Source organism: Penicillium solitum, assembly GCF_028829755.1.
Source record: "Penicillium solitum strain IBT 25940 chromosome Unknown utg000005l_segment0_segment0, whole genome shotgun sequence".
Classification (NCBI taxonomy): domain Eukaryota; kingdom Fungi; phylum Ascomycota; class Eurotiomycetes; order Eurotiales; family Aspergillaceae; genus Penicillium; species Penicillium solitum.
In genome coordinates this window covers 752,605-768,394 of record NW_027072125.1, presented here as the reverse complement: position 1 = coordinate 768,394, position 15,790 = coordinate 752,605, and the positions used below count along the sequence as shown (strand labels likewise).

Below are 15,790 nucleotides of genomic sequence, written 5' to 3'. Positions count from 1 at the left end.
CTGGTTGGGGATTCAGAGAGGCGTGACTGGAAAGGCGCAGCGCTTTTTCTACTGAAAGTGATTCGCAGTAATGGAACAATTTAAGTGCAATGAGAGTGCAACACTTTTAATTGTTTAAATCATAAGAAGTAGATGGGACAGAAAGGTATATAATCTTCATAGCAAGGTCAATGGCGTTCCCTGATAAAGTTCGGGCATTCGGGCACTCGGGCCGATGGCCGAACCCCGGGCCTTTCCTTATCCGGCACATCGTAGCGATAGAAGATACCACATGTCCACGGATAATATGTGGTGACAACTGAGAACGACAAAGAATAACACAGTATCGAGATTTATATGGTGGAAAATGACTTCTTGATATATGTGGTCTAGATACGAGCCAATTTCCTACTTCATTCATGGATATTGGGATAATGTTATGAAGACAGCCCGAGCACCCAACCTCAAATACGAATAATATCTACTCAAAAGTATACAGAAGGATTGTGATATTTCGGTTTATTTGAAAGACCGAGCAGGTCGCTAAATCCTCGATTGTAAGATGTGGGTGCTGAAGGTGGGTATCGAATGGTTTAGAAGGAGGTGCGGGTTAGGGAGAGAATGTAATACTGCATAGATGAGCACATTATATCGTCCTAGGCCCTTACAATAAAAGGGATTCTCTGGAAGACTTCATAGCTCCTAATTTTACAGCAAAGCAAGCTTGCTCGCAACGGTTAAGGACTCTTTACAGATTGAACTGGCTGATGGGAAAATCCTATAATGAATTTTCACACTTTGTAAAAATGTTGCCGTAACATACACAAAATATATCTTCACCAAAGAGGGATTTTATTGACTAGAGTAACATAAATCACAAGACTGATCGTGCATAGGAATATAGCGACGAAGTTTCAACCTGTGAGAACACCAACATTAGATTCCAATTTTCTGTAATAGTTGACTTAAGAAATTCATCACTCACATAAGATGAATTTAATTGATCAAGCGATGTAACGCCCAACAATGCCATGGTAGTCTCGATCTCATGCTTCAAAATTCGGATAGCTTTGCTTGCTCCAGCTTCACCAAATACGAGAGAATACAAGAATGGTCTTCCAAGGCCGACGCCCTTTGCTCCGAGTGCAAGAGCTTTGACTACGTCTGAGCCCCGGGTAACACCACCATCGACGATGACCTCACATCTTCCAAAGACTTCAGGACAATTGTTTCGAATGGACAAAAGAGTGTCCATGGCAGATGGTGCTGAGTCCAATTGACGGCCACCGTGATTAGAGAGCCATGGATGGACTCCGTATTCCATGCATAATAGTGCGTCCTCCCAACATTGAATACCCTTGATGGCAATAGGTAGACTTGTCATTTTCCGGAGCCACTCGATAGAAGATTTCCAGTCGAAACTTGACCAGACGGGTCTGTAGATATATCAGCCTCGAGAACATTCCACAAATCGGGGTAAGAAGTATTTACGGTCGTTGAACACTTGGCTCCTTTGCAAAGCTTTCTTCGGCTTCCAGGTCATCGTCTTCATCTTCCTCTGTATCCAAAGTCGCCATCCGTAAATCTCGCTCTCGCTTTCCAGCTCGGATTGCATCAACAGTCAATGCGAAACCTTTGTATCCTAGCTTGACAGCTTCCTTGATTTGCTTTTCAGTGACTTCCAAGTCAGCCATGGCGTAAATCTGCCAGTATAAGGTTTGATCTGGTGCACGTGCATTGGCCATATCCTGCTGGGAAATGGCCGAATTGTTACAAACCCAGTGTAGGATTCCATGGCGAGCCGCAGCTTTCACTAAACACAGGTCGCCCTTGGTATTGGCTAGCTTTGCACCGCCTGCTGGGCAAATGAAGAAAGGTGCTGAAAGCTTAGTACTCAGAAGAGTACATGAGATATCAACACTCTCAATTGGTCGTAGGACACGTGGGCGGAATCGAAGTGCCTTCCAGCTATCACGATTCCAGTTAGATGCGTACTCATCCTCGGCACCAGATTTTAGGACTAGCATGGCTTGTTAGATATGGAAAATTCCGATTTTTACTGATTGGGCAGTGCTTACATGCAAATGAACTGTCGGGAAGACTCTTTGAAGCCGCACGTTCGAAGTCAGAAAGACTAATGATAGATGAGAGCTTAGGCTTTGGCCGAGGTGACTCAATCATTGCGTCAGCTTGGCTGATGCTAGAGACGTCTTGAGTGACGGTACCTATGTTTTTACTTGGGTTTTAATTAGTTGGGCTGTTGAGATTGAGTGTATCAGAGGGGGATATATATACTCTGGACCAAGGTTCTGATCGATTATCTCCGCTTGATGAAAGGATTCAAATGCCTTGGTGGCATCACGACCTGCATGTGCAAGAATGATCTTTGCTCCTCCAGGGTGTTTCTTGAGAAATTCTGTAACATCATAAACGTTGTCGTTGATGATCACCCAACAGTTATTGATGGTGGTATGCTTTGCAACCTCGGATCTGGTCAATATTAGTATCAGAAGAGGCTTATAATTTGGACCTAGTAATGGTACCGGTGCCTTTACCTATTGAGCTTCATCATGAATGAGAGGAGGGGATGAATAATATCCCTTGGCACGTGAAGATGTAGAGTAATGTAGAGTATTTACCCCAGGTTCAACCAATAGCAAAAAGTAACCTTAAATACCCTTAAGGTTTAATAGATCAAAGGTCCAAAGATTGTAATGGCCGTGTCGGCTTATCAGCCGTGAAATTACTTAATTGCAAGTACATATCCTTCGGATTCGAGCGATCTCGGCTATGGGCTTCAGCTTATCCGGCTATGTTCCTCTATTGCCGAACAGCACGGAGTGACTCAGGACGTCCAATTTCAGTTCAAGTTGTTTATTTTTCCCTCGTAGCGTATTGGAGCATTATCCATAGTATCCATACTTTTGCAATTATCAACCTCAGCACTATGTCGCCCAATCGCATGGATGCGATCTTTGCTAAGATCGCGGAAGAGACTACAAAATTTCAACTCGGCGACGAAGAGGTAAGTGAAACTAGCCTACTCTTAATTATTTTCAGTTGCAATACTAATATAATGGGATTTTATTTCAATAGATTTGGCGCAAGCTTTACGACCCTTTGTATCCCGAGCCACCACAGAATGTAACGGTCATCCGTGATGAGCGATATGGGCCTTCGGACAGGAACCTGTTGGATGTCTTTGTGCCGCATGGAAATGAATCCAACAGACCAGTCATGATGTATGTTCATGGAGGAGGATTCTTCTCTGGAGATAAATTGTGGACTGAGCAGGTCTATTCCAATATCGGGTGGTTTTTCGCTCAACGAGGCATCATTACCGTGGTGATAAATCATCGTCTTGTGCCACACGTGGAGTATCCTGGAGGTGCAGATGATATACAGTTGGCGCGTGAATGGGTTTTCAATCATATCTCCTCCACTAAATACGGCTGTGGGTCGGTCGATAAGGTTATACTGTTTGGTCACTCATCTGGTGGTGCGCATATCGCGATGAACCTTTATGCCGCCGGTAAGAAAATTCTATTCTTTCAAAACCTTCGATATTAAGCTAAAATAAATAGGGGATCCGGAGCGCGCCTCTCAGTTGCCTATTTCTCCTCCATTGGCCGGGGTGATTTATCTTAGTGTGCCATTTTGGTATGACCGGACAAAGCCTATGCGCCAAAAGACCATTCGTTCCTATTATGGATCTGATGCTGAAGATGTCTGGGGGGTAATATCAATCCGTGCCTTGGGTTGCGTGTCCAAATAATTCAAATTGCTGACGTTTATTGGTAGCCGAAATCTGCGTTGGGGTTATTTGAAAGATTACCCGACGACTCACCACTACTGTAAGTGTTAGGAGCTGCTTTTGACATTATTCATTTAACCAAGATTGACCTTTCACAGAAACTCTCAGAAGATACCCGTGTACTTGGGATCCGTCGAGTGGGAAGTGTAAGTATAAGTATGTCCTCTCTAAATAATTCTTTTGCTTATAATCACACCACTGTTAGACCAGAGACAATCGACGCAACCATGAAGTTTTTCAACGCATATAGATCACGAAGCAAACCTTCTGGGACACTGCCTGTGTTTCATGTGCTGAAAAGGCACAACCATCTAAGGTGAGATTCAATTCTTACTAATTTGCAGCATCTAACACTTTCCTCTACTATAGCAATATCTTGTCAATTGGGACAGAGGACACCGTGCAAGGTGACCATTTGGTAGGCTTTATTCGGTCATGTGTGGGGTTACAGGGAGAAAATAGTAAGTTCTCGGTGCAATCACTCCTTTGTGGCCAGATGCACTAATTAGAATAAAAGCAGGGCCGAAAGAACGACTATAATATGCATAAATTGGTGTTAGGTAGAAGATACGAGTCTGTAGCCTATCAATCATGTATATTTAGATAAAACCAATCCTCTTCGAATTAGCCATCTTCCTTTAGCATATCATCAATGTTCTCCTATTAACATTTTACCGTCTTCCCTCTGGCATGATAAAAACGAAGGCTAGTAGCACTTTGTGGTAAGAGAGGCTGTAGAGGGGAAGACGCGTGTTACTTTCCTTTATCTGTCGCCTTTCACAAACTCTGCTACCAAATATAGGACATCGTTGTTTGACTCTTACAGCTGACAGAATCAGCGAGCAGACAAGCAGCTAAGATAGGATCAAGTCAACACACTTTGATTAATCTCCACTGCATGCTATCTGAATATCGTGTACATAACGTTTGGACAAACAACTCCTGCCATTATCTCCAAAAACCGAACAAAATTGAAACTATAGATATCTTAAAAACCTTGAGCAACAGATGATTCTGACCCCCTAAGACGCGTGTATATCACTATAGAGCTTAAATAGGATACCGGAAGGACTTCAACTGGAAGTCAGTGAAGTCGGCAAATTCTTCGTTCTCCGTAGTATCGGCTGTGTCTAACAAGTACTAAGTCAGCCATACTGTCATCGAAATTAAAAAGACCTGTATATGGAGGTTAATTACCTTGTGGCTGAGTGGAAATTTCGTTCTCTCTCTTCTGGTTCCAGGTGTGATGGATCCAGCCGTAAATTCCGATCAAAACCGCAGTGACAACGAAAAATGCAAGCATAGTATATTTTGCCGTCTGGAAAGGAAATAATATTAACACAATTCAAACGCAAAAGACTTGATGTCCTCACATAGTAATTTGGTGCATCATCAGCCCTGTAAGTTTGGGGGCCAATGATGTTGCCAACAGCGTATCCCAATTGATAGACACAGCCGAAAGCGAACTTCTTTGTTGAACCAGCCACACCTGCGGTTAAAAAGGTGATAATAAAAAGAATACAGATTGGAACTGTTACTGTCAGTATATCTCTGCCGGTGTAAGGGGAGTGGAGATTACAATTAGGGGACACGAACATTGATAGACTAGGACATATCCGCCATACCGAGCACTATTATTGGAGCTCGGAATCCCAAGCATCATAGCGCAGCCGATACACGCAAGCAGAAGTGTGCATATACCAGCAAAGGTACGGTTGGTCCATTTGGCAAGGAAGAGAGCAAGGAAGGTGCCAACGACCTGAGCCGCACCGGAGCCCATATTCAAAAGCTGGGTAGTAGGGACATCATAGCCGAAGCCATCCACAATAGTTGGGCCTATATGAAAGGTCAGTTCAGTATAATTGGTTGGGTATAACATGTGAGCTGTAGACTGCTCCACATACCGAAGGCAGTCAAGCCGCCATTAGGCATTCCAGTCGAGACCAACATGAAAAATAGCAGGTAGAGCCGAACATCCAGGAGCGCCTCTCGAAGCTGAGGCCAGCTAAATTTCCAAACTTCAGTGCCCGTTTTATTTCCTCGAACGCGTTCGAGGGCAATGACCTTTTCCTCTTCGGTCAGCCACTTAGCATCTGTCGGAGACGCGGCAAGGAAAAAGAACAGGAAAACTCCCGTCGCAAATGTCATGGCTCCATATAAAATGAAGAGACCTTGCCAGCGGAAGTTCTCAGCATGATACATGCACCATGCAAGGAAACCACCAAAGATAGCTGCCCAACCGGATGTAGTGTACCACAATGCCACTCGTGTGAGTTGTTCTTCCTTTGTATAAAATGCGCCTGTGATGTAGATAGCTACAGGCACTGTTGAGACTTCAATGGCACCCAGGAAAAATCGCACTGCAGCTAGACTAGAAAAGTCATGACAGACTGCATGTAACGCGACGATAACTCCCCATACCATACACATGACAGCGAGATATTTAGACAGAGAGAAGCGTTGCATGAGATATGTTGCCGGGATGTCACCCCCGAGATATCCAAAGCTAGAGAAATATTTTTGTCAATTCATATGTTTTGCGGCACCTGATTATTGAATGTCATCTTACTAGACAAGTGATCCAAGCCAAGAATACTCTGCCGACGAAAGATTGGTTTCTTGTTTTATGCCCATAATCGCAGCGAATGACAGACTATTTTTGTCCATGAGCTGAAGGCAGTATACGACGAAGATCATCGGCATAATTCGCATGTCGATCTTCCATCTCACCCGTTTTGCCTCTGGTGAGTTGGGGTCAAAAGCAGTGTGGTGATTCGCAAGCAAATTCAGAGCTTTGTCTCTGCTTGCCATTTCAATGTATTTGCCAGGAAGTTGCTCGCCCGCCCCTTCAAGCTTGGATTCCTCCATCTAGCATGCCACTGTCAGCGATCGCCTTTTTTTCAATGAGGCATAGGAGTGTCGTCACCTTACCTTCACCGATTTCATATCGTACTCAGTCATGATGCTGTGTCAAACTGAACAGCAGAGCGATGGCTTTAGTAATAGGCAATATTTCAATGGCTCTGATCTCAACGCTGATTGCATCTCTAGGCATCTTGAATGAGGATAAACTCATATCGTGCACTCCCGGAGCTGATAGTATGTGGGGTACATTTCCGAGCACATGGAAGATAAGGAGATTGAATAAACAGCTTAGATTGGACACCACATTGGCATTCGGCTATTCCACTTTTCTTGTCTAAACTTTGTTTCTGACCCGACAAATCAGTTTGTGATTTCTTGATATCCCCTTTGTTGGAAGATGAGGGGAATTCCACCCGATCCGAGTCAGGTCTTCATGTATCTCCTAGACCGGTACATTTCCGATAGTAAGCCCCATCCGATAGAATTGATAAACAAGCAGTCCATGGCTAGAAAAAGCGAATGGAAATTACCCCAGAAAGCAAAAAAAGACTAAAAACACCTATTACGATCGAGAACCCAATCTTCAAAGTGAACAGATATGGCGGAAAGAATTGTTCCTGTTATCTCCCTCAAAGGTGAGCACAGTCAGTAGTTGAAGCCGCAATAGTCTACTAATAGAGTTTCAAGATTTTGATAAACGCAAAGAGGAAATCATTTCGCAGCTACTCAATGCGGCGGAGAATGCAGGATTCTTTACCTTGGTAGACCACGGTATCTCAAAGGAGGAGATCGAAGCCCAATTTGCCATTTCAAAGGCTTTCTTTGACCTCCCGGCTGAGGAAAAAGCTAAGACACCTCATAACCCCAAAACCAATAATGGGTGGGAGTACAAGGTAGGTGGACACTGGCTTACTGGTGAAGTGAACTTCATATTGATTTTACTATATATAGGCTCAATTGCGCGCCAGCACTGGCACCTACGACCAGAAGGAATCCCTCTGGTTGCAACGTAACTCGGACTGGCCGAGTGATGGGGATGTCCCCCAATTTAGGGAATCCACAAGTCAATTCATGAGTAAATGTGCTGGTATTTCAGACCAAGTTTGTATGTTTGCCTTTCAACCTGGAAATAACGAAAGGATTGTTGCCCAGACTGCGACTAACATTGAGTTAAGTGTCTTGTTTCGCCATTGCCCTCGGATTTGGAGAGGATTATTTCAGGACCGCCAACGATCCAAACCAAGCCGACTGTTTGACGCAGCTCCGCCTGATTCACTATCCCGCATCTGAAAATGCCGTCGGCACCTGGAGAGCGGGAAGCCATACCGATATCGGCTGTCTCACACTTCTATTCCAGCGAGATGGAGAAGATGGACTTGAAATTTGCCCAGGCAGAGAAAGCCATTCTAGCTTTGCTAGCGGTGATGTCTTCACGCCCCTTCCTGCCGAGACCGGACCCATTGTTGTCAACATCGGCGACATGCTCAGTACGTATTATAAGGGGATACATTGCTCGTCTTCTCATCCCAGTCGTCAATATCTAACATAAATTATAGTGGCTTGGTCAGATGATCGCTTGAAGTCCAACTATCACCGAGTACGCGCCAAGGAGGTTGGAAAGTCACCTTCTCGATACTCAATTGCCTATTTCAACCAAGCTAGGCGTGACATTTTGCTGCAGGGCCCATTGAAGAAATAGTATGTCACCGCTTCCGTTCCCCTTCATGACTAGGCGTAACTAACTCTCGTTCCAGCCCCCCGGTGACTGTGGGCGAGTGGTTTGCCCAGTCTGTGGCTAGAAACTTTAGTCAACAGGCGGCGATCAAGGTCTGAGAGGTTATATTTGATTTGAACATACGAGAAATGTAGTGTTACTTCAAAGCAGCATGTTAGTAATATTTTTCAAAGGATATTTTTGGGCATGTGTGTTGTATATATTTCCTACGTGAGCCACATAATGTACATGGAATCCACTTAGGTTGAAATAAAAAAAGAAAGAAAACCCCAATATATTAAAATTTCACTTCGACAATCCGATCAGATATTTAGTTTCCTTATTTGCTCACAAAATTCTCGTATTCCTCCACCTCAGGGCTGGACGGTTTCCTCCGAGCTCCCCCGGAGGCCCAAGAGAAAGCCTGAGATAAGGAGGACGTATCAGCTCCGCTTTGATTACCATCCCCCGCACTTTTGCTTCCAATTTTATTGACTCTGTCTCTGTAAACCCTTTGAATCAAGCTTAATTCTCCCCATAAAACACTTCCATGAGCTACCTTCACAATGCCGCGGCCTAAAGTACGCCCTGAAAACCGCCAAAGATCTTATCGCGCTTGTGTCGCGTGCAAATCCTCAAAGATAAGATGCGATGCACAGCGCCCCTGCGGGTCATGCGTTAGACGCGACCAGGCCAGTACATGCGTCTATTCGGGAGTTGATCGTCGACGGAGAGTGAAGGGCGATGGGTTTCATATCCGTTCCAATTCAGACGCATCGTTACCGTCCAATGTAGCAGCGAGTTCCCCGACATCTCCGAATGACTATACCGTTCCAACCAGGACTTCATCTTATGTGAATCCATCCACTACTTCTCCTAGCTGCACCGCAGATCCAAGTATCCCCGCGGCAGCTAGCCTGGTAACATCCCGATCAGAAACTCGTGAAAAATGTGGGGATTTTGTTTCATAGCATGGCACCTATCAACGCGCTGACCACCATTCTTTCTAGTGTATGTGGGAGAAACATCTTCACGCTCATTTCTTCATTTCTTGAGAAGAACGACAAAAGGCTACATTGGATCGGTTCCCTTCACTGATGAGGAGCGACACCATGTCGCCATTGAACCACAATCGCCTACCTCGGAAATGAGTCCCCCGCATCCATCGCCAGAACAGGCATACTTGCTGCTCAGTTCTTATCTTGAGGCGGTACGTGAATGAATTAAGGGGTAAAAATGCACATCGCAAAATTTAACATTTATTCCAGACCAGTGGCGTCTTGGACCTGTTCACTCCAGACGAGCTGGACAGGCTTATGGCCGATAGAACATCATCGGAGAATGGCACCGCTCAATATTCTTCGAAAGTCGACATAGAAGCTGCTTTCAATCTTGCTCTCGCAATTGGTGCTCAGGTGCGAGGCCAAGCCGAAGATTTGCAACTTTCAAAGGCTTATTTTCTTCGCGCCCGCGAAATCGCCTTCGACGGCATGCTGATGTCGCAAAACCTCAACACAGTGCGGCATTTTGTTCTTTTGGCATTTTACACCCTCGGTGCCTGTAACAGAAATGCAGCGTCTATGTTCCTCACCATTGCAGCCAAGGCTGCTGTTATACTAGGTCTTCATAGCTCGGAGAATGACACAGACCTTTCCGAAGAAGACCAGTCCACCAGGTGAGAGTTTCATTCATATTTCCGTCTTTAAACCCACCAAATATACTAAGAATGCCCCTCTAGATTCCGGATATGGAACAGCGTCCAGAATCTTGATGTTCTGAGCAGCTTTCTTCACGGGAGACTCAGAAGTTCACCAGTGATACGCCAGAATATAAGTGATGCCACGCTATTTAGTGGGGATAACCACAATGCACAGTCTCTCTTTACGGCCATGGCGAGGGCATGCACTCTTCTTGAGGAAATCGTCGATACACTTGGAAAAAGTAATAATATACTTCACGTCCCCACTGCAGAAACAGTGCTTGAAAGGCTCCGCCAATGGAGCCGGGGATTGCCTCAGAACATACGACGATTTGTGTATCCTCCTGGAACCAATCAACCTCTTGATGTGGAGAATCGACGAGGGCTTCTTGGGAGCATCCATGTCTCATGTGTGTATTATTTCGCGGTGATACTGATTACTCGACCATTCCTTGTTGCCTACCTGATGTCCAGACTTCGCGGCAAAGCTCCCGATCATCTCATCAGTGATCCCGACGAAGCATCGGATATCAATATCAAAAATAACAAAGTGTCAAGGTTAGCTCAAGTTTGTGTCAGCTCGGCTATCACAATGGTTGAGATGTGTGTCAAAGCAAAAGCTTTGAATTTTAGTTTCGGGAACCTCTGTCTTCTCGAGTATGTGACTTCAACCTTCCAACCCACTGGGATCAAGATTACTGGGATATTTCAGCTAACAGTGATCTTCAACAGAGCGTGGATATTTGGCGCAGGTCTGGTTCTCGGATTTTCAATGTTCGCGGGTGAACCTCGAAAAGACATTGAGGGAGCTTTCGCAGATGCACACGATATCCTTGGTGATATCGCTTTAGCAAGCCCACAAGCTCAGCTCTACCATACCATGCTCACTGACTTCGCCGAGGCTATTATTAAATACCGGCAACGTGTGTCTGATGAAACGCATTACACCGTTCAACACTACATGGATCGAATCCTGACCTTTGAGCCGCCAACCCACGGGAATGATCTTGGTCAACCAGATGACTATGATGGTCGAAATGTTGATGAGAGCTGGGGATTTTCTCTCTCTAATCCTACGCAAGCGAGTCCCCTTGTATTTCCGATGGACCGCCCCACTGCTAATGCTGCAGACGAAATTATGCGAGATCAACATTATGGTTGGTTGGATGGTAGCATTCCCTTTCCGGAGTTCTTTGTACCTGAGCTTGAGCCTTTCGATCAGCTATTTTACACCGTCGAATGAGATTAATGTATTATCACGCCAATATCTGTGCAGAATTCATTGGCATGGGGTACCATGACACAATACCTTGGTACGGAAAGCGGATTTCGTAACTCTAACCTCGTTCTAGTTTGGTAACTCCGGGCGGACTTACCCACAGTCCGGCCCGGCCCGGCGCTAGCAGGCACAAACCGTTGGTCATCGGAGGTTATCCCAAAACTTATACAGCCTGTTGTGAGCAGTTACGAGTGGCAAGCTTGGCCTCCAAGTTTCGTGTCTGAGGTACATAATATTTTGAAAAGGTGTATAGTTTGAGTCTGTTGCCTTGAGATCAGACGTAAGATGACTGCATTAATTGCTGGTTGTTTTGAGGCAAATATGCTACGGGACATTTTACGCCTAGCATTTGTGACATTTGGTACACTTCTTGTTCCGTCTGGAATATGCCGTTAGCCCGAACTTGAGAATTGCAATGGGGTGGCCGAATCATCTCCTATTGCGACACTCCATATCGACGGAGTTCCTGCAGAAACCAAATCTGGTCAGTCGAGATTCCAATAATGACCGATGAGTAAGCGTCATGTTACTACCTCAATGCACGATGGAGAGCAGAGCCGCGCTCCGGAGGTCACATGGCGTTCAGGGAGTATAGCCGTTTAACAATTCCAAATACATACAACCTTGTTCGGCCCGGGGAGAGATAGTGAGTCTATCAACATTGCAGTCTCGCAATATTTACAGCTCTGGCCAGCTGCCGTGAGTACTTGCCGTGCACCAGCCCTGGAGATAAGCTCTACCTAGTCGTAGCGGTTGCAGCATGATGACGCAGGTCCCCTAGGCAGATGCATGTAGATGCAGCCCACAACGCTTGGCACTTGATTGCCTTTGTGGTTAATCCAACCCCTGAATAAATCGTGTATAGAAATGAATAAACCATCACCTATTAAAATGGCATGATAGTATATATATGCTACACTATTGTAGTTACCATATTTGGTTAGTGTAGCCCCCAGTGTATATGACAGTCTCGCGTGGTCCTTCAGGGGATTATTAACCAATAATAGAGGAGTTAAATTTGCAATGTGGGGCAAAGGGAGTACAATGTACACATATTTCTTGTTACTACGATCAGTCGACCAGGTTAAGTCACATCCAAGCTTTCTTCCTTGAAGGCACAGTGGGCCGATGTTTCTGGTTGCAACGATATACAAGTGCTGTCTTCTATGGCCGTGTGGGAAATGTACTATGTTCCATTGAACTTACTACAAGAAACTATTTTGGTCGAGTTCAAGCTATCACGCCGCGGAGGAGCAGATCAATGTGTGAGATTTCCGGATGTTCGGCTCTACCTGGTCTATCTGTAACCCAACTTATTTTCTGATAAGCTCTAGCCACGGATCTAGATCCTCATTCTCTCGATTTGCTTTTATACAGTCAATCAGTGTCTGACTAAAGCCCACGTTCAAGTAAGGATGTAGTTTCCTCCAAACTCTTGTCTCAGCCATAGAAGATACAATGAGTCTACGAAATACCATAGGTATTATACTTCTCCGCGTCGGATATTGAAGATATTATGAAACCAGTCAATGACACAATTAATGCCCCGTACATTCTGGCTTGTCAAAGCACGGATCACAACTTCTTTGTGCTACACTCCTGGCTCCACTAGGCCGAGAACCAGTTCTCGCTCGAGTTCAGCTTGTCGTGTAGGAGGTGTTACTTGGAATCCCAATTCCAAATAATTGTCCACGTGCTACATGTGCCGCGGTTGATAACGATATGTAACAGCCAGTCGGTGTACCGTGTCCACACGACAACCTGCCACACTTTGAGCAATTTAAGAATCCAAGCCTCAATCTTGATCAGCAACTAACCGATATGGAAAATAAACCCAACACCGGAATGGCAGATCATTCAACATTTGTCCAGCAATCGACAAACATGGCTAACCAACTGGTACATTCTACCACCATCCAGCTTATCTATACTACCCAAATGGCACGATAAAAATGTTAACGGTGCAGCCAGTGCAGGGACGGAAGTTTATTTAAAGCTATAAAGAACTTTAGGCGTTTAGCCTTGACAAAGCACGTCTTGATTACCTCAAAATAGCAAGAGAGTCGTGAGTATAGGATCATTTAGGATGGAGTGCTGATCACACCATCCACATGTTGTTCTTGTTGGGCTTTATCGGGGAAGAAGGGTGGACTTTCGATAAGTACACATTGCTCAATGTAGAAGATCTTGAAAACCCCCTTTCTACAAGGGAGGGTGTCTACCGAAATAAACAGTTAATTTGTAATTGCCGACGTTTGAGCGACACTAGCTAGAGTGCACTGTGTGGTATTAGTTAATGGATATAAATACCCACTACAAATACCTGTATTATTACTTCGGGTAGCTTTATTCTTCCTGCAGACGTAGTAGTATCAGAATATCAGCACTTTGTTGCACTCCTCAATATGTCAGCTTCACGACAGCAACCTGGACTGGTGAGACAATAGCCATCTAGCTCATAAAGTGACCCTTGGCGCTGATATCCTAGGCTTGCGAGGAATGCCGCAAAAAGAAACTTCGATGCGATAGACGACGGCCTCAATGTGACCAGTGCGAAGACTCTGGCACAACCTGCCTTGTAAATCAAGTTCGCTCACCACGGGGCCCCAAGAAGGGACATCTCAAGGCTTTGCGCAATCGCATTGGTTTGTTGAAAATATGATTTATACATCTTCCTTGCTAATCCAACTCTTAGCCACACTAGAAAGCATCATCAATTGTGATCAGGGTAATGTCCACCCCAAGGAAGTATTGGGCGGCAGTGATAGGTATCACTCCGACGAGACAACACAATTGCTCAGCCCACCCCAAGAGTGTATTCCCAATGTCACGAAGACTGAATGTCGTGATATCCCCTACTCCAGTGAGGGATCAACAATAACCTTACCTATTACACCGATGACCCCGCCTGATATTGAGAGCTTAGATATACTCGAGGCAGACCTGTACGTAAATCGCATCATCCGAATCTAGACATATCTAACACTCAGTGAAGCGACCAACTATACTTCGACAGAGTACACCCTGTCGCACCGATGCTCCACCAGGGCCGGTATTTTTCCTGGGCACAGAGCTTTAATAAATTAGCTTCTCACATCTGCTTGCAATTTTCAATGTGGGCGCTGGCAGCAGCCTCATCCGCCCATTTACAGCACATGCGGGAGTCGCTTTACACTCGTGCACGGTCCGCGATGGACGCTCTAGATCACGATATCGAATCCAGCAGTGCGGCCTGTCTCCAGGTAGCCCAGGCATGGCTTCTTCTAACTCACTACGAGTTCCGCTACATGAGCTACCGCCGAGCATGGTTTACCGCAGGACGCGCCTTTCGAATTATCCAACTCGCCAAATTACACGAGATCGATCGGCTCAATGACGTTAGCATAAACATGGCGCACCCCGAAGCATGGGCGGAGGCTGAGGAAAAGCGTCGGACATACTGGCTGGCATATTGTCTAGACCGATTTCTCAATATCTCTGATGAGTGGCCTCTAAGTCTACACGAGGAAGCAGTGAGCAATTACCACCTCTTCTTTACAAAATAATTGGAGCGAAACTAACATCCACTCCAGCTCTGCATATATCTCCCCGTTTCAGAGTCAGACTTCCAGCACAGTAAGCCCGTCCTTATGGACTCCTTATACGACGAGATCGAGACCTCCGGACAGAAAATGCTACCGCCTTTCGCGGAGACAATCGTCCTGATCACGCTATGCTGGCACAGCGTTGCATTCCAGCGCGCCGCGCACGGCGACACAACATCTCCGACAGATGGAGTTGGCTGGAAACGCCATACCCGGCTATACCAAATGGTACAACAGCGGTTGATGCTAGTCTCACTACCCCCATCCTCGCCGGAGCTCCACGACCCCATGCGTCTGTTTACAAACATGCTCGCTAATGCTGCGGTGATATGGTTCTACAATATCATGGAGGCCCTACAGGTGGAGATTGACGAGGAGATCATCTTTGCTCCTCTATACTCCGCATACGAGATAGTAGGTTTGGCGAAGCCGCTCACCCGATCCAGCTTTTTCAAGGTGAGACCACCCCCCTTTCCCTCCCCGTGAATTGGCGGTGGATTTTGTGTCTCACGATGTTGCACAGGCGCATGCGTTTTCTCCCATGCTACTCTATCTCTCGGCAAAGTTTCTCAAGACACATGCCGATCAAGTGAGTACGTGTGTCTCCGCGTCGGAGGATAAACAGCAGAAGTTGGAGGATTTGAAAAAGGCTTTGCGGGTTTTGCAGGGTGGGAATAATTTAGCTATGAGCTACTTGGAGCTGTTGGATTCGGACTCGGACTCGTTCGACAAATTGTGCAACTTGGCGTCTGCTCAGGGGTGTACTATGTCTGATGTCACAGGTCAGCCAGAGCCACCTTTCTTTTTGGATATCATGAATCTTTTTTAGTTTACCGTAATTTGGGATGCTTCTCTT

The 15,790-nt window shown here is 45.6% G+C and overlaps 6 protein-coding genes across 6 annotated transcripts; 4 read left to right on the top strand and 2 right to left on the bottom strand.

The window, feature by feature from the left end:
* Window positions 1-853: 853 nt before the first annotated feature.
* N7455_007893 (uncharacterized protein) lies at window positions 854-2,468 on the bottom strand (the record flags this gene model as incomplete). The annotated part of the gene is made up of 4 exons (XM_065605756.1): window positions 854-1,415; window positions 1,471-1,999; window positions 2,058-2,215; window positions 2,275-2,468. Coding segments are annotated over 4 exons (1,443 nt in total), but the record flags the coding sequence as incomplete, so codon positions are not given.
* Window positions 2,469-2,941: 473 nt separating this feature from the next.
* Window positions 2,942-3,943, top strand: N7455_007892 (alpha/beta hydrolase; the record flags this gene model as incomplete). Its single annotated transcript, XM_040961038.2, has 5 exons — window positions 2,942-3,004; window positions 3,076-3,511; window positions 3,564-3,715; window positions 3,781-3,833; window positions 3,892-3,943. 5 exons carry the CDS (start codon window positions 2,942-2,944, stop codon window positions 3,941-3,943), a joined length of 756 nt encoding a protein of 251 aa, XP_040808557.2.
* A 900-nt stretch (window positions 3,944-4,843) lies between these two features.
* Window positions 4,844-6,754, bottom strand: N7455_007891 (uncharacterized protein; the record flags this gene model as incomplete). The annotated part of the gene is made up of 7 exons (XM_065605755.1): window positions 4,844-4,923; window positions 4,991-5,111; window positions 5,167-5,282; window positions 5,390-5,629; window positions 5,698-6,299; window positions 6,363-6,661; window positions 6,725-6,754. 7 exons carry the CDS (start codon window positions 6,752-6,754, stop codon window positions 4,844-4,846), a joined length of 1,488 nt encoding a protein of 495 aa, XP_065460704.1.
* A 502-nt stretch (window positions 6,755-7,256) lies between these two features.
* On the top strand, window positions 7,257-8,491 carry N7455_007890 (isopenicillin N synthase family dioxygenase; the record flags this gene model as incomplete). The annotated part of the gene is made up of 6 exons (XM_040961004.2): window positions 7,257-7,293; window positions 7,346-7,551; window positions 7,610-7,763; window positions 7,834-8,145; window positions 8,215-8,356; window positions 8,413-8,491. 6 exons carry the CDS (start codon window positions 7,257-7,259, stop codon window positions 8,489-8,491), a joined length of 930 nt encoding a protein of 309 aa, XP_040808517.2.
* Window positions 8,492-9,519: 1,028 nt separating this feature from the next.
* On the top strand, window positions 9,520-11,314 carry N7455_007889 (fungal specific transcription factor domain-containing protein; the record flags this gene model as incomplete). Its single annotated transcript, XM_065605754.1, has 3 exons — window positions 9,520-9,582; window positions 9,641-10,047; window positions 10,225-11,314. 3 exons carry the CDS (start codon window positions 9,520-9,522, stop codon window positions 11,312-11,314), a joined length of 1,560 nt encoding a protein of 519 aa, XP_065460703.1.
* Window positions 11,315-13,755: 2,441 nt separating this feature from the next.
* Window positions 13,756-15,763, top strand: N7455_007888 (Zn(II)2Cys6 transcription factor; the record flags this gene model as incomplete). The annotated part of the gene is made up of 6 exons (XM_040961035.2): window positions 13,756-13,785; window positions 13,839-13,995; window positions 14,046-14,295; window positions 14,346-14,862; window positions 14,923-15,390; window positions 15,458-15,763. The coding sequence occupies 6 exons, from the start codon at window positions 13,756-13,758 to the stop codon at window positions 15,761-15,763; spliced, it is 1,728 nt and encodes a 575-aa protein (XP_040808535.2).
* Between the last annotated feature and the right edge of the window lie 27 nt (window positions 15,764-15,790).